Here is a 16,930-nt window from a genome sequence, read left to right as displayed (position 1 = left end):
TCTGTCCAGCGCTGCTTTCCTTATAGCCGGATTCCACCCCTGCCATTCCAGTACCAGAAAAAAATCAGCTCGGGCAGAAGGAAGCTTCCCCATACAGTACGAAGCTAGACTCTGCAAAGCTTGATATCACTCCGCCTCTAGGCAGCCGGATCTCCTTAAACTAGCTCCTCCCCCCTGCGGATTCCGGTATTTGGGTTCGCAGTAAATGCAGATCTGCAGAGGGAAGGTAGATGTTAATTAGTGACTACTTGCGTGTCCATGAGGAGCCCGGGCAGCGGAAAAGAGAAGGGAATACTAAAAAGTGACGACTGTTTGCTAATCACGGCCTTTAATCTGCTAAAGCAGGTACTTAGCCCTGAGACTCAGGTGCCTGTCATCTTCCAAACACAGTCGCCGCCATTGTCTCCTGCCGTTATATCCACCTGACTGCCGGTTCCTTTTTTTGAAGGGCACACGGCACCCTTTGAGGCAAGGAAACGCGAAAATTGTCTCTGGTCTAAGCTGAGCAGGTCAGTGAGAAGGCGAGCATCGCCCTGGGGTGTGAATGTGAGTTTCAGGGACCAACGGGATGCGTGGCCTGGTCATTGAAGCGGGCAGTGAGAGGGAGAAGAGGGCGACGGGGGTAATTGGAGCAGTACACAACGATAAATTAAAAATAATCCTCCTCTTGCTAGTTTGATTTCCAAACACTCGCCCCTCTCCAACCAAGTTTTGTAAGGTAGGAAGGTGTAGTAGTGGCTTCTAGTGGGGAAATGGTGGCCTGTATTTGAGGAGGAGGGGCTGCCGCTACTACGTGGGAGAATATTGGGGAGTACTGAGAATGAAAGAATGTAAAAGGAGATTGTAAATGTTTGATACGCATGGCTCTGGATTCGAAAAGGTCTCATGTCCCAGTTACTGGTGTGACCATTGATAACTCTGTCCCACTGGGTTTTCAGTTGGTCGTGGGATATGTGTACAAGCATCTATATGTGTGGGTCTCTTCCTAAGTCTACCATACTCCACGTTCGTGTAAAGATCTGTAGGGAGCAGCAGACCTCAAAGGCAGAAGAGAAGAAAAAAGTGCCGTGGTTTCTGTAGGGTGGGCAGGCTTCCGAATCTTTTGAAGAGTGGAAATGGTAGATGGCTGAGACCAGAGCAGATAGGTATTTAGGGGGATCCTCCAAAGCTTTTCTGTTAGCTTCCAAACCTCTTTTCATTCCCATTATGTTGCAGCAAATGACAGGCGGGGAGGGGAAGGAAACATAGGAATTTGGAAATAACACAATGTTTTCCCAGTTGAATTCCATAGTGTGGTCTGGGCATCCTCCCTAACTAACACCACCACTTCCTGGTGAGAAGGGGTGTTTGTGTTGTTCTGCAGGGGAGTTATCAGACTTTGGGATTAGAGCAAGGGACTTTAGAAATTTGGGGGTGAAGGAAGAAAGGGAGGTAGAAAATGTTTGACCAACAGACACCAGTATCCAAAAAGCAATCCTAGATGCTACTCTCTCTACCAAGGACACAATCTTCATGATCTCCAGTGTTTCCATTTGTGTATCTCTGTGTTTGTGTATTGCTGTGGGTAAGTCTGTTCCTAGGTCTAAGGAACTCCCAATTGTTGTGAAGCACTATAAGTGGTAACCTAACTTTAAACTAGGAAATAATGAGAGGAAAAATTTGCTCTGTACCCATTAGGGTTGTGTTAGGGTAGAGGGTCACAGGGGACTAAGACGAAAGAATTCCATCTCTTCCATTTACCAGCTTTACGATACTCCTGTCTGCCCCCTGCCCCTGCCCTGATGATTTAGGAGGGAGGCTTGGTAAACTTTGGGGGTACTGAATGCTAAGACCTGCCTTTCCCATGCCTTACTTTCTCTGCTCTCATGCTTCATGCTTCACCAGTTCTGAGCTAGGGAACTACCATGGCTGACCCTGAAGAGGATTTGGTGGTTAAGGAGCAGCCCTAAAGCAGAGCAGTGAGGGAAGGGAACCAGAAGGAGGGAAATGCTGGACAAACTGCATCTGGAAAGGCAGGTATAGGGATCAGGGACCAAGGTCTGTCTATCAAATACTCCGTTTCTGTTTCCTCTTTCCTCTGTGTATTTGTCCATTGGTCTGTCTGTAGGTCTGCTGTAACCCTTGTTGCCACTGGAAGCAAGGAAAGGAGGAAAAACTTACTCCTGATCAGTGCAGGTCAGTATGAGTGAGGGGATTATCTGGATAGACCTGTGTGATGAGGTAATCTAATCTGCTTGGATCTAGCAGGGATCAAGATCCAGTCAGAAGATTCCTCAGTTTATCTGATTCCCATCTAGTTTTCCTACCCTTCCTATTCCTATTTGGTACCTGGAAAGGAGTTTGGTACCACCTGGTGGTATAAGGAGTAGGTGAAATGAGGAGGGAGAGAGAGTTTACTAATTATCAACTTCTCCCACCTAGCATTGAATCTGCATACTCTCCTGTCTCTCTGTGCTAATCTGCATAGGAAGACAAAATTGGAAGAGACTCAAATCCCCATTTCCTTCCTCTGCCTTTAGGTCTGCCTTCAACAAAAGATCTGGTGGACTTCGTGTAGCTGAAGACTACCAACCTCTACAGGATTTCGTGCAGACCTACAGCTATCCTTCCTTACTCTGAGTGAGCGTCCTCTGCACGTTGTCTATAGCATTGGCAGAACCTGTGATTGGAAAGGGAGATGAATGACTGGTGGACTCTGTATGAAAACACCATCCTGGGACAGATTTTCAGTCAAGGCTGAGATTGAAGTGGGGGTACATAATGTGGCCTTGTCTTTAACTTGGACTATGACTGACTCCAGGGCCAGGGCAAGGCCTAGAGGAGGGGCTGGGGCTGACTTGAAAGCTGGATTCAAGGACCCTGCCAAAACCAGAGCCAAGGGTAAATCCCAGGCCAAGGCATTGGCTGTGGCAGAACCCAAAACAGGATTAGTGACTCAGGCCAAGACTGGGGATGGAGCAGGAGCCAAGACACAAACACTGTCTCACACTGATGCCTTGGCTGTGACAAGGAAAGTGAGCAAGGTGGAAGCTATTACTAAGTCCAGAGTTGTGGCTAAGACCAAGTCAAAAAGCCTGGCAGAACATGATCTAGTGCCCAAAAGTAAGTCAAAGGCCCTGCCTGAGTCCAGGATCAGTGCAAAGACCAAGTCTGAAATCAAGGCTAGTGCTGGCAGTGAGGTCAATATCAGGTCCTGTGCTAAGGCTGACAATAAGTCTAGTATTGGGCCTACACCTCAGATAAGGGAAGAAGCTGGCATCAAGCCCAGGGCTGGGGACAAAGCTGGTACTGGGATCAAGTCTGGTGATGAGAATGAAGAAAATGTCTGCTCCTGGTTCTGGACTGGAGAAGAACCTAGTGTAGGGTCATGGTTCTGGCCTGAAGAAGAGACTACTTTTCAAGTTTATAAGCCCCCACCTAAGATCCAAGAAAAGCCCAAACCCGCACCCAAACCTGAACTTACTATAAAGCAAAAAGCAGCGGTATGGTCAAGGGCCAGATACAGTGTTCTTGTCCCAGTTGAGGGAGGGGTGAGATCCTTGCCTCCAGAAGGGAACTGGACTCTGGTTGATACCTTGATTGAAACTCCTTTGGGTATTCGGCCTCTGACCAAGATCCCACCCTATAATGGGCCTTACTTCCAGACCTTAGCTGACATCAAAAAGCAAGTTAGGTATAGGGAAAAGTATGGGCCCAATCCAAAATCCTGCCGCTGCAAACTACGTAACTTTAGTTTGGATCCTAAAGAGTTTGATAAACTTGTTTCCCTACTTAAGTTAACTAAGGATCCTTTCATTCATGAAATTGCTACAATGATAATGGGCATCAGTCCTGCTTATCCATTTACCCAAGATATAATTCATGATGTAGGTATCACTGTTATAATTGAAAACTTGATCAATAATCCCAATGTTAAAGAACACCCTAGAGCTTTAAATACGGTGGATGACAGCTCTGAGTCTTCTGAAGAACTAAAAAGTAGAGAGGCATCCATAAATCAAGTTTGTAAGGACACAATCTCTTATCCCTTGAACTCCCCTGTGCAACTGGCTGGACTAAAATTATTAGGACACCTGAGTGTGAAATTTGATGATCACCACATGATTGCCAATTATATTCCAGATTTCCTTACCTTGTTAAATAAGGGAAGTGTCAAAACCAAGTTTTATGTTTTAAAAGTGTTTATGTGCTTGTCTAAAAATCAAGCCAATACAAGAGAATTTATCAGTGCTGAAGCACTAGCATCACTGATTGCACCCTTTAACAAGAATGAGTCAAAGGCCAATATTCTTAATATTGTTGCAATATTTGAGAATATAAATTTCCAGTTCAAAAAGAAGGTGAAGCTCTTTACCAAGGAACAGTTCACTAAATCTGAACTTATTTCCATATTCCAGGAAGCAAAACAGTTTCGTCAGAAACTCGAAGACTTAGCAGAGCACAATGATCCCGAGGTGAGAGATAAAGTTATAAGATTAATTCTCAAACTCTGAATAGCTATATGTTCTTACAAAGCTTTGAAAAAATTTTGATGTTGTGAAATCAATGTACATTATAATTCAATATTTATGTTATCTGCATTAATTGAAGGGACAATTTTATGTATACCAAATGATCTTGAGGACTTGGACATTTGTTGATTTTTATTGTGGCATGTAATTTGAGATATTTTTAGTATTTCTGCAATTGGATCTGATAATGAATCTCTTCCTCCTGAATAAGCTACACTTCTGTGCTTTATATTGACATAAGTGTATTGACTCTTCATTTATACATTGTTAATAAAGTTGTATGATAAAACTGATGAAAATACTGTCTTAGTTCTTCAGTTGACAGCCTAGTCAGAGGCATAAAGCACAAACAACACAAAGAGTATTGTGACTGTGTGTCTGTATGGGGGCACACACAAAACAACTTCACATTGATAGGTGCTTTAATTTCAACATCTTCAATGAGTTGAGTCACTGTGTACACAGGAAGACAGGACCATGCTACCAGGTGGACTGCAGGTCCTAGCTAACAGGACTCCAAGTGAGAAATGAAGCTTGATCTGGGCAGCTATGGGGAAAGACATGAAGTCTCAGACCCAGGAGGAAGGGAATATAGGTGTTTTCATTCTGGTCTGGGTCCCAGAAATTTTGATTTTGCCTTTCACATAGAGGATACAGTGAAGCTTTTTCACTTCCAAGACCATTCCTGGTTCTCACCTCCATTCAGCAAAGCCATAGACAACTGCCCAGGAAATGTGGTTCTGAACAGATCCAGCCCCACTCTGTCCTTGACAGCTCTCTCCTCATCCAGGGGCACCAGGTTTGTACCTTCATCTGAGTCTACTTCCCTCCATAGACCTGAGCCTCAAAGGAGAGTCTTTCTGGGGACCCCCTAGAGAAACTGCTATATGGATAGATAGTATTAACTGTTCCATTATGGGGACTGTTTACTCTCATCTTTCTTTTCGTTTGCTGGTCAGTGCTTTGGATTTTGTTTTTTTGCTCCTATCCTTGGTGGCAACACCTTGTTTGTGCTGATCCTTCTTGGCTGGGGTTCAATTCTATGATACAGCTATAGGATACCAAAGTACTTTAGGAGAGTGTAGTTAGGAAGAAATTAATTTCCCTAATCCCACTATCATCTCTGTTTGCACAGTTTATAGCGGTGAAGCCATGTTGTCTATTTTACCTCAGCTTCTTCTGTTTACACTTAAAAAGCTAGGTTCTGGATAGGGTCTTGTGGAATGGAATGGCAGAATATAGATTGTGTTCTGGAAGTTACCTATCACTCCAACCCATGCCTCTTTGGCTATTTCAATTCTCTTTACTTCACTGCCCCAAATTGGGTAATATTAGAATCAGTATACAAATCCTAGTCTTTCTACTGATGTTTCATTGTCCTCTAAGTATTTGGAGGAAGGACTAAACTGAAAATCTTAACATGTTGTCATGTATACTTTGTTTTAACAGCTGTCCCCAGTTTAATTCCTATTAAGGCCAGGTCTGAATTCATCTTTTATACATCTGGGAGTGAAAACGAAGGTTAATCAGCCACACTTGTGTTTTAAGGTTATTAAAAAAGCAGGACGAGTTTTAGCAATGTGCAGCTTTAACTGAGATGATTTTCAAAGCTCTTTAAACTTGTGTGTTTTTTTTAATTCACAGAACTCCCCTAGCCTGGAATTCCAGCTGTGAGTACTGCTCTCAGAGTTGGGGATCTTCACAATATAATCTGACCCAGACTCTTTGGAATCATTCTGTGTCTCAAATGCCCTGTGGAGCAGATACTTAATAATTTCATGGGTATGGAATTTTCAAACCTCAGCTAAAGAGAAGGGTGAGTGAGGGGTGTGTGTGTACGTGTTTGCGTCCAAGCAAGACGTTGATGGTCTCTTCTTTGGTGAGACTTGTGAAAGGCAGGATTGTCGCCTATATTCCTTCAGGGGTGTGCTTGAGTCAAAACCTCATTATATATCTTCCCTCTTGTTTCTTCTTTGTGGCAAAATAATTTGAGCAGACCCATGTAGTATTATGACTGATTCAGATGTTTTAAAATGTTACTGCTGCCTGAGGATAGAAGTCAGTGTGGATTCTTTATCTTTCCTGTCATGAATTAAAGCAAGTAAGTTATCTTCCTACAGTATAGCTGGACTGTTAACCCCCAATGACCCTTTACTTCATTCTCAATTTTAAAAGACAACATTCAATGGGTGCTTATCTATAAAGTATCACAAGATACCCTAGGAAGGCTTTCCAGCTTCTTGTACTCTTCAGCACCTTTTCACTTTTCCCATTATATCTTGCTCATGGCCTGCACTCAAGCCACAGTGGACTATATATTGGTAAGTAATGTATAGAAAAGTTCTGGTAACTGACAATATTGGTTACCTCTAGGATGGAGACTGAGATTGAGGATTGTGGCCAAAGAGGCCTTTAGCTTTACTTATTTGTAATGTGTGATTTTTTGAAACCCAAATATATCAAAATATTACATGTGTTGGGGATTGAGGGGCCCGAGAAATATTAATCCTCTTCTCCTACCCAAGTTCTTAATAAACCAAGTAAAAGCAGTAAAGCAGATGAGAGAGCAACATATCTTTAGTCATTCATAAATTTGACACAGGAGAATCCGACTCAGATCTTTCTGTAAGTAAGCTTTCTAAAAATAAATCCCAAAATATGACATACTAGCATACCCAGTTACAAAGTGGAGACCTAGTCCAACCTACCCTTGCAAATTTAGGGCATAGAGAAGCAAGGTAGAACATAGCCTTCTGTGAGAAGGCTGTTTTCCAAAGAAAAAGTCAAGAGTGAGAAAAAATGGAGTTAGCTTCTTTCCTACAGGGACTATAAAATATCTCTTTCATTGACCAGTAATAACTAGAAATATTCAGATATATTTACATTATGATTGAAGCAACAAATCAAATTTGGTTGAGCTTATTACCTGAAGTAGTTTTGTTCTGGCATCTTTGTCCCAAAAGCTGAATCTATCTAATAACTGCAAGAGTACAATAAATCAATGACATGAATATCCTCAGGAACTTAAGTGTTAGCTCCATTAGATTAATAACAGGATTTGAAGATTAATGAATAATAATTCTGTGCCTTCAGTATTTCCCAGAGCAAACATTTTAGGCTTATTCAGTTATCCTTTAAAAATAGCAGCATGCTGCAAATGATACCATCAAGAAAGTGAAATGACAACTCACAGAATAGGGGGAAACATTTTCAGATAATATATATGGTAATGGTCTAGTATCCAGAATATAAAAAGAACTCTTACCATTCAATAAAAAGGTGAATAATCCAATTGAAAAATGGGCAAAGGACTTGAATAGACATTTATTTAAAGATATACAAATGGCCACAAGCCCATGAAAAGGTACTCAAGATCATTAGTCATTAGGGAAATGCAAATTAAAACCACAATAAGATACCACTGTACATCCATTAGATTGGCTATAATGAAAAAAATGAGAAATAACAAATATAGGCAAGGATGTACATTGCTAGGAGGGAATGTACAATGGTGCAGCCACTGTGCAAAACAATTTGGTGGTTCCTCTAGTGTACTGTTTTGAGTCTCTTCTTATTTACTTTCCTTTTCCTTTTTATTATTTTTTAGCGGTTATCCCAGGGATTACAATTTACAACTTTATAACAATCAAGGTTGAATTAATACCAACATATTTTTAATAGTATTTAAAACTCTGCTCCTCTACAGGTCCTTTCCACCCCTTTAAATTGTTACTATCACAAATTGTACCTTTATACATTTTATGCCCATTTACCTGGGTTTATAATTATTGTTTATGCATTTGTCTTTTAAATCATATATAGAAAATAAAGAAGAGTAACAAACCAAAACTGCAACAATGTTTGTTTTTATATTTACCTATGTGGCTACCTTTACAGTTTTTTATTTCTTTGTATGGGGTTGAGCTGCTTCCTAGTTTCCTTTTATTTCAGCCTGGAAGAAAGACTCTCCTTTAGCATATCTTGTTGGGCAGGTCTACTTACGACAGGCTGCCTCTGATTTTGATTATCTGTTTAATTTCTCCTTCAATTTTGAAAGATAGTTTTGCCAGATACAAAATTTTTTGTTGATGATATTTTTCTCTTTAGCATTTTAAGTATGCCATCCCATGATCTTCTGGCCTTCATGGTTTCTGAAGAGTCATTTGTCTCTGCTGCTTTCAAGATTATCTTTTTGTCTAGTTTGATTATAACGTGGTTGGGGTTGGATTACTACTTGGAGTTTATTGACTTTCTTGGATGTGTATATTCATGTTTTTCATCAAATTTGGGACATTTTCAGCCATTGTTTCTGCAGATATTCTATCTGCTTTTTACTCTTTCTCTTCTCCTTCTGGGCCTCCCTTAATAATTGTGTTGGTATGCTTGACAGACAGTGCCCACAGGTCTGTCAGACTCTGTTTACTTTTCTTCATTCTTTTCTTTACTCTTTATGTTCCTCCAACTGAATAATCTCAAATCTGTCTTCAATTTGCTATTTCTTTTTTGCTGCCAGATCAAATCTGCAGAGTTGGGAAGTGTTATCGCCACTGTTTTCTGAAAGAACTTGTGTAGGATTGGTTTTATTTATGTTTTGCAGAATATACTATGGAAGCATCTGAGCCTGTAGTTTTCTTTGTGGGAGAGTTGTTGATGAAGTCCAATTTATCTAATTTTTTATTTTGTTACACATGCTTTTGGTGTCACATCTAAGAATTCATTGCCAAATCCAAGATCATAATTATTTGCCATTATGTTTTCTTCTATGGGTTTTATAGTTTTAGCTCTTTCATTTAGGTGTTTTATTCATTTTGAGTTCATTTTTGTAAAATAGAGGTCCTACTTCATTCTTTGCCGGTGAAGTTTGTCGTTCTTTTCCAATTGTTGAAGAGACTGTCTTTCCCCATTGAATGGTCTTGGCACCCTTTTTGAAAATTAATTGACCATAGATGTATGTATTTACTTCTGGATTCTCAGTTGTATTCCACTGATTTATATGTGTATACTTATGCCACTACTACACATTTTCTTACTGTAGTATTTGTAGTAAGTTTTGAAATCATGAAGTATGAGTCTTCTAACTTTGTTCTTCCTTTTAAAGATTGTTTTGACTGTTTGTGTCCCCTTGTAATTCCATATGAATTTGAGGATCTGCTTTTCCATTTCTGCAAATGATAAAAGACCATTAGAATTTTGACAGATTGCATTTGTCCCTAAGGAATTATAGCAAGAACTACATAGTCCGTTCAATTTGATTGTGAGACCCTTTATTTTTTTGTAGGAGGATATATTGTAAAAGATATAAATGAAGCCGAGATTCTGGTGGTAGTCAAAGAAAGTGGAGGCCTTTGTAATTTTACCACTGTCATAGACTCTTTCTAACAAGCACCATATTTATATGTCAGTTGGAAATAGTCCATCATAATTAAACCTTGCAGGGAGGAATCCCATGAAATGGATATTTGGGAAATGCTTTTGAAGTTTGCTATTAAAAAGCTGCTAAAAGATATAGCATCTCTTAAGAAACTTTTATAATACCATTTGTAATTTCCAGTAATTAAAAAAAAATTACAAAATACCTTTTTTTCTGGATAGAGGATCTAAGCAGGTTACGTGTAAAAAAGGGTTGTTGCTACTCCTCAAAATACTCAAACAAGAGGGAATATATTAAAATAGTAATCATAATCTTGTAGCCACTTTGATGAGTTTTTTTCACCCACTCTGTTTCTATCTGCCACTATTCTCAAAAAATTAATACTTGTGAGTTCTCTTTTTCCTCTCTGAACAGTAAACAAAATTGATGTCTTTAACCTTTAAAAATTCACCTTGGCACTATTTCGTAAATTCAAAATAACCCCCTATCTTAGTTTGTCAGGCTGCTATGACAAATACCACATAATGGTTTGGTTTTACAACGGGAATTAGTTCATGGTTTGAAAGGTTGGAAGTCCAAAATCAAGATGCCAGCAAGGCAATACTTTCTCTCCCAAGTCTGTAGAGTTCTGGTACTAGCTTGCCACGATGCTGGAGGTTTCTTGGCTTGCACATCTCTGCCTCCTGTCACATGGTGATCTTTTCTTCTCTCAGCTCTGCCATTTTCCCCCGTCTTCTGGCTTCTGGCTCCCCCGTGACTTTCTCTGATTTCCTGTATCCGAAGTTTTTCTCTTGAAGACTCCCATGATATAGATTAAGTTCCACCCTGATTGTCTTGGACCATACCTTGACTAAAAAAAAAATCTTCACTGCCCTAACGTTCTAGTGTCCCTCACTACTGCTGAAAACAAGTGACAACTTGTATTAGTTACCTATTTAAGCTATGCCTAATCACCCCAAACTTCGTTGCTTAAAACAACAGGAACTTATCACTTTAAAGTTCTGGATGTCATTAGTCCATAGTTAATCTCACTAGGCTAAAATCAAGGCGGTCAGCAAGACTGGTTCCTCCTGGGGTCTCCAAGAGGAGAGTTTGTTTCCTTGCCTTTTTCCTTTGCCTATGCTCCTTTGCTTGTGGTCCCTTCCTCACATTACTCCCACCCATGCTTTGTTGTCCCACTCCTACTTCTGTTTTTCACCTCCTTGTCTCCCTCTTATAAGGACTGTTGTGGTTACATTGTGCCCATCTGGATAATCCAGGAGAATCTTCCTATTTCAAGATCCTTAACTTAATCATACCAGCAAAGTCCCTTCTTTTTTCTTTAAACTTTTTATTAGAATTTAAAAGATGTATTATACTCACAGTTTCCTGGGGAAAGGGCAGCATGCCTTGCAGGCCCACACAGGAAAATCAGAAGGTCGACCACAAGGCAGAGAGAGTGAATGAGATTGAAAAAGTGCCTTTTTTGTGGTTTCTGTGTGAAATGTGCAGAGATGGGGCAGGGGCACACTACTCTGGGATTGCCTGGCTATATTTGAAAGTGGAACCTCTGCAACTGGGGATTGTTTGCTTGTAAGAAGGCTAGGGTCAGATTTATCAAAGAGTTACAGATGTATAGGTGGTATTGGCTCCCTGAGGATGCATACTGATGTTAAGCATCAATTGATAGAAGCTAGAAACTGCAGTTAATACAGAGCCTCTGATAGCCCTAGTGGGTATGTCTATTGATTTTAATTTTTATAGAATTTAGAGCCTTTCATGGAGGGAATCCATTTGTGATGGGCCAGTTCACAATAACAGTATAAATGGGTTTAAGTAAAATTTATAAATGAAGAATATTTTGCCTCCAGAACTCAAAAAGAACAAGTTGGACTTAAGGAGTGTGTCAAACCAATATCCTTGGAGGATGTCATCAATATGATATTATACCTACATTCCTGTACAAAGTTAAGAACTTAGCCGCAAAGTTTAAGTAGCCCATGAGTTTAGGTAACTCATGAGTAGCCAGATGTTATAGACTGAACTGTGTTCCACCCAAATCTATGCTGAAGTCCTAATCCCCAGTTCCTGAGAATGTTACTTTATTTTGATAAAGGGTCATTACAGATGGAATTAGGCATGTTGAGGTGGGGTTATACTAGGGTAGGTGGGCCCTTGATCTAATATGACTGGTGTCATACTAAATAGAGAGAAGAGACCCAGACAGACCCTGGGGAGAAGGCCATGTAAACACAGAGGCAGAGACCGGAGTTACGGTAGAAGTCAAAGCATGTGAAGGATTGCTGGCCACTGCTAGAAACCAGGAAGGACACATGGAACAGATTCATCCCCGCAGGCTTCAGAGGGAGCGTGGCCCTTCCAACACCTTGATTTCTAACCTCTAGCCTCTAGAGGTGTGATTCAATAAATTTCTGTTGTTTTAAGTCATCTAATTTGTGATATTTTTTATGGAAGCCCTAGGAACCTAAGACACCAGATGAAGGTATGTCATATTTCTTCCAATATGAAGACAAACTATGGCTGAGAGGCAATTGAAATAGACATTAAAGAGAAAACATTAGCCAAATACATAATACCAAATAGTCAATGATTGCTAATTAGTTGGAGTTAGTAATTTAAAAAATGGGTATTGATTTGAGTGCAGACACAGAAGACGGAGTAGGAAGCTTTACAGATCACTCCCTCCACTAGAAAAATGATTAAGCTGAAAAGGAGATGGAAGTTAACTAGGTAGTAAACCTGGAACCTGACTGGATATTGGAACAAACAGGGAAGTAAGATTTGAAGGGAGAGGCTGGCACCAATTCAACTTTTGTAAGTGAGGGTGAGCACAAACCCGTAACCAGTCCCCATTCCTTAACTCTGTCAGGGAAGCTGTGGAAATGGTCACAGTTGTGGAAACCTGAATTTCAAGGGTAACTGGCTTGGGCCAGGGTGGGCAGAAGAAACCTTATCCTCTAAAAGTTTGGGAATGTAGTCCAGGTTGGTCCTGGTATCCCTAAAGACCCAGGGCAGAGTCTGGCCTTGGCTTCGGCGTCTTGGGTAGCATTGGTTTTCTGCTTCCCACCAGGATACACTGTGACATATAGAGCCAGTGTATCTTTTCCTCTTTTTTTTTTCCTTTCATGTATGTTTTTTTTTTTTTTTTTGGTCTGGTGTGTTTCTTGGTCTGGTGGATCCCTGGACCAACACTAATGTTGGCCTTAGTGTCTACTCTCTGGAAAGGAGAAGCTTTGGGCTTCCCATCAGTGTCCACCTGGACCTAGACAGCCAGTGAGACTTTTTTCATCTATCTGTGCTAGTTTGCTTCTGTGTGTATATGTGTCTTGGACTCGTGGATCCCTAAGGAGCCAATGCAGATACTGGCCTCAGTTTTGACCTGATAAACCTTAATGGTTTATGGTCTCAAAACAACATCTACCTGGACTTGAAAATTGAGTAACCTTTTTGGAAATTGGTTTTCTTTCCTTTTTTGTATGTTTTCTGATCTGGTGAATCTCTGAGATAACAGCGTAGATACTAGCCTCAGTTTCACTGTTTCAGCAGCAAGAGTTCTGGCCTCCCACCAGTATCTTCCAGGATTCTTTGGCTGGCTTACTTTCTTTACTTTTCTTTTTTTTTACTGATGTTGTTGTTGTTGTACATATGTTTATTGATCTGGCAGATGCTTGAGGGACCAGGGCTGATGATATCCTTGATTTCAGCTGTCTTGATGGCAGTGGCTTTGGCCCTCACAACGGCATCAACTATGATATAAGGACTCTATGCCCTTTTTTGGTTGGTTTTCTTTCTTTGTCTTTTTTTGTGGTTTTGGTCTGGGGAAACCAGAACAGATGCTAACCTCAGTTTTGGCTTCAATAGCAGCAATTTCCAGCTTCCGATGAGCACCAGTAGAAACTTGGAGAGGTAGTGCACCTTTTTTTTTTCCTTTTGTGTGGATGTTTATTTGTTAGTTTTTTTTTTTCTCACACTCTTGATTTCTTTCTTTTCTTTTTCTTTCTTTTTAAATATTTTCTTTTTCTGGTCAACTTTATCAGATATCTTTATTTCTTTATGCTACTTTGATCCACTGTCTAATTTCCTTTCCTTTCAGTCTGAAGAACTCCTTTTAGCATTCCTTGTAGGGTAGGTCTAATGCTGATGAACTCCTTCACTTTTATTTATCTGGGAATGTCTTATTCTCTCCCTCATTTTGAAACACTGTCTCACTGGATATAAAATTCTTGATTGGCATTTTAGTTTCTAAGCTGCTAAGAGAAATACCATGCAATTGGTTGGCTTAACAGCAGGAATTTATTGACTTGTGGTTTCAGGAACCATAAGGCTTGCTTCGTCCCAGGGTCAGTATGTTCTAGCTGGGGGCAATCTTTGGAGTTCCTTGGTTCTTCCATTACATGGCAAGGCACATGATGGCATCATCTCCTTTCTCTTCTGGGTTCCATAGACTTCTAGCTTGTTACTTCTCTTGTGTCTTCTTCTGCATCCAATTTTCTTTACTTATAAGGACTTCACCCATGTTGGCTTAAGGCCCACCCTCATTAAGTTTGGGCACACCTTAACTAATAACATCTTCAAAGGTCTTATATACAAATGGGTTCAAACCCACAGAACTAGGGGTTGGTACCTGAACATGGCTTTTATGGGGGACATGATTCAATCCCCAACAGTTGGCAATTATTTTCTTTAAGCACTTTAAGTATTTCATCCTACTGCCTTATTGCCTCCATGGTTTCTGATTAGAAATCAGTACTTAATCTTATTTGGGCTCCCTTGTATATAACATGTTGATTTTCTCTTGGAGCTTTCAGAATTTTCTCCTTGTCCTTGACATTTGACATTTTGACTACAGTGTGACTGTTGTGATTCTCTTTGAATTTATCCTGTTTGGTGTTCACTGGGATTCTTGAATGTGTATATTCATGTCTTTCATTAAATTTGTGAAGTTTTCTGTCCTTGTTTCTTCGAATATTCCCTCTGCCCCTTTCTCTCTTTCTCTTCCTTCTGGGACCCACATATTGGTGCATTTGATGATCTCCCACATATCTTTTAGGCTCTGTTCACTTTTTTTCATTCATTTTTTTCTTCTTCTCTGCCTGAGTTATTTTAATTGCCTTGTCTTCAAGTGTATTGATTCTTTCTTTTGCCAGTTCTAATCTGCTGTTGAAACCCTCTCGGGAATTTTTTGTATCAATTATTGTGGTCTTCAAGTATTTCTTTTGGATTCCTTTTTAAAATTTCTATCTCTATATTGAGATTCCTATATTGTTCATTCATAGTTTTCATGATTTCCTTTAGTTCTTTTTCAGTGTTTTCCTTTATCTCCTTGAGAATATCAAAGATCATTTTTTAAAGTCTTTGTGCAGTATTCCAAAGTCTAGTCTTCTTCATTGCTGATTTTTAAAGGTGTATCTTGTTCTATTGGATGGGCCATCATTTCCTGTTTGTCTTATAATCTTTTGTTTTATACTGTATATTTTAATATTTTAATGTGTCAATTCTGGGATTTAGTCCCTGACCTGTATGTTCCTTAAATTTGTCTCCAGCTAGTGATATGAAGAGATTTCCTTGAGTGCCAAGAACTAACAAAAACAAACTAATACAAAAAACACCTTTCACAGTCTTTGCAAATTGGATGGTGCTCTCCTTCAGAAATTAGCCCTCCTATCAAGTAGATCGGCCCCATAGTGTGGGGTCTTCTCTGTCTTTTCTGAGCCTGTGTTTTGTCCTGTGGTTGTGCTTATGGCCTTAAGAATACCCCCTTTTACAGGAATCCAAATGCTCCCTCTACTCCCTCTGAAATAGACTTTCCCCCCTCTGGGGTGATTTGTTGTATGCCTTAAAGCCAATAATCCTTTGTCCCGAGCTGCTTTGATGTAATTGTTTCTTATACACTTTTAACTGTCCACAAGCTGCTTCTGTTTACAGAGCAAATTCTAGAAGAATAAGCCAAAGATTAGTGTCATTCAGTTCTTCATCTGCCACCTGATAGACATATAGTCATCCCAGTACATTAGGTTTACTCTTCTTCCTTTGGAACAGAGCCAGGTAACCACACTGAGAACAGAGGCTGGCTCAACACCTCACTGTGCCAGGGAGGAGATGGGAGGGGTGTTATCTGTGCAAAAAGTGGTAAGTGATCAAGTTTGGAATATTATATATATATTTTTAAAGCAGTTTTATTGAGTTATATTCACATACCATACAGTCCATCCAAAGTGTACTGTCAGTGGTCTTTAGTATAATCACAGAGCTGTACATTCATCACCGCAATCAATTTTAGAACAATTTCATTACTCCAAAAAAAAAAATCCCATACCCCTTATCAGGCACGTCTCGATGCCTTCATCCTTCCCCAGCCCTAGAAAACTGCTAATCTAATTATGTGTCTATAGATTTATTTATATTTTCACTTTATATAAATGGAATCATAGCGTATATAGTACTTTGTGTCTGGTTTCTTTACTTAGAATAGTGAGGTTTTTTTCTCTTTTTTTATTTTTTATTTTTGGGTGCATGGTCCGGGAATCAAACCTGGGTCTCCCACATGAAAAGCAGGCATTCTAAACACTGAACTACCTGTGCACCCAGGGAACTACCATGTACCAGGGAGTTTTTTTTTAATTAGAGAAGCTTTACAGAAATGTCATGTAAAAAATATAGTACTCCCATATATCCCCCATTCTTGACACTTTGCATTAATGTAGTTCCTTTGTTGCAGTTGATAAAAGAATATTAAAATATCACCATTAACTATAGTTCATAGTTTACATTGGTGTATTTTTCCATTTACCAACTTATTATTAACACCTTAGTGTTGTACATTTGTTATAATTCATGAAAGTACATTCTTATATTTGAACTATTAATCACAGCCCATTGTCTATAACAGGGTTCACTGTGTTATACAATCCCATGTTTATCTTCTACCTTACCTTCTAGTAACATACATGACCCAAAACGTCCCTTCAACCACATTCACAAACCTAGTTCAGCAGTGTTAATTACACTCACAATAATGTGCTACCATCTCCACATCCATTTTCAAACA

At 39.7% G+C, this 16,930-nt stretch overlaps 1 protein-coding gene across 3 annotated transcripts; it reads left to right on the top strand.

The window, feature by feature from the left end:
* The first annotated feature begins 184 nt into the window (after positions 1–184).
* Positions 185–13,034, top strand: ARMCX5 (armadillo repeat containing X-linked 5). Of its 3 annotated transcripts, none has more exons than XM_077146521.1 (4): positions 185–345; positions 449–509; positions 2,520–4,454; positions 6,156–13,034. In XM_077146521.1, exons 3-4 carry the CDS (start codon positions 2,682–2,684, stop codon positions 6,183–6,185), a joined length of 1,803 nt encoding a protein of 600 aa, XP_077002636.1. In that variant the 5' UTR covers positions 185–345; positions 449–509; positions 2,520–2,681; the 3' UTR covers positions 6,186–13,034. The 3 variants fall into 3 exon arrangements, with proteins under 3 accessions (XP_077002636.1, XP_077002635.1, XP_077002634.1); XM_077146520.1 differs by lacking the exon at positions 6,156–13,034 and adding an exon at positions 2,108–2,175 and having other exon boundaries at positions 2,520–4,859; XM_077146519.1 differs by lacking the exon at positions 6,156–13,034 and having other exon boundaries at positions 2,520–4,859.
* Positions 13,035–16,930: the final 3,896 nt, after the last annotated feature.

This window comes from Tamandua tetradactyla, chromosome X (genome assembly GCF_023851605.1).
Source record: "Tamandua tetradactyla isolate mTamTet1 chromosome X, mTamTet1.pri, whole genome shotgun sequence".
NCBI classification, from domain to species: Eukaryota; Metazoa; Chordata; class Mammalia; order Pilosa; family Myrmecophagidae; genus Tamandua; species Tamandua tetradactyla.
This window is presented reverse-complemented; position numbering and strand designations above follow the sequence as displayed.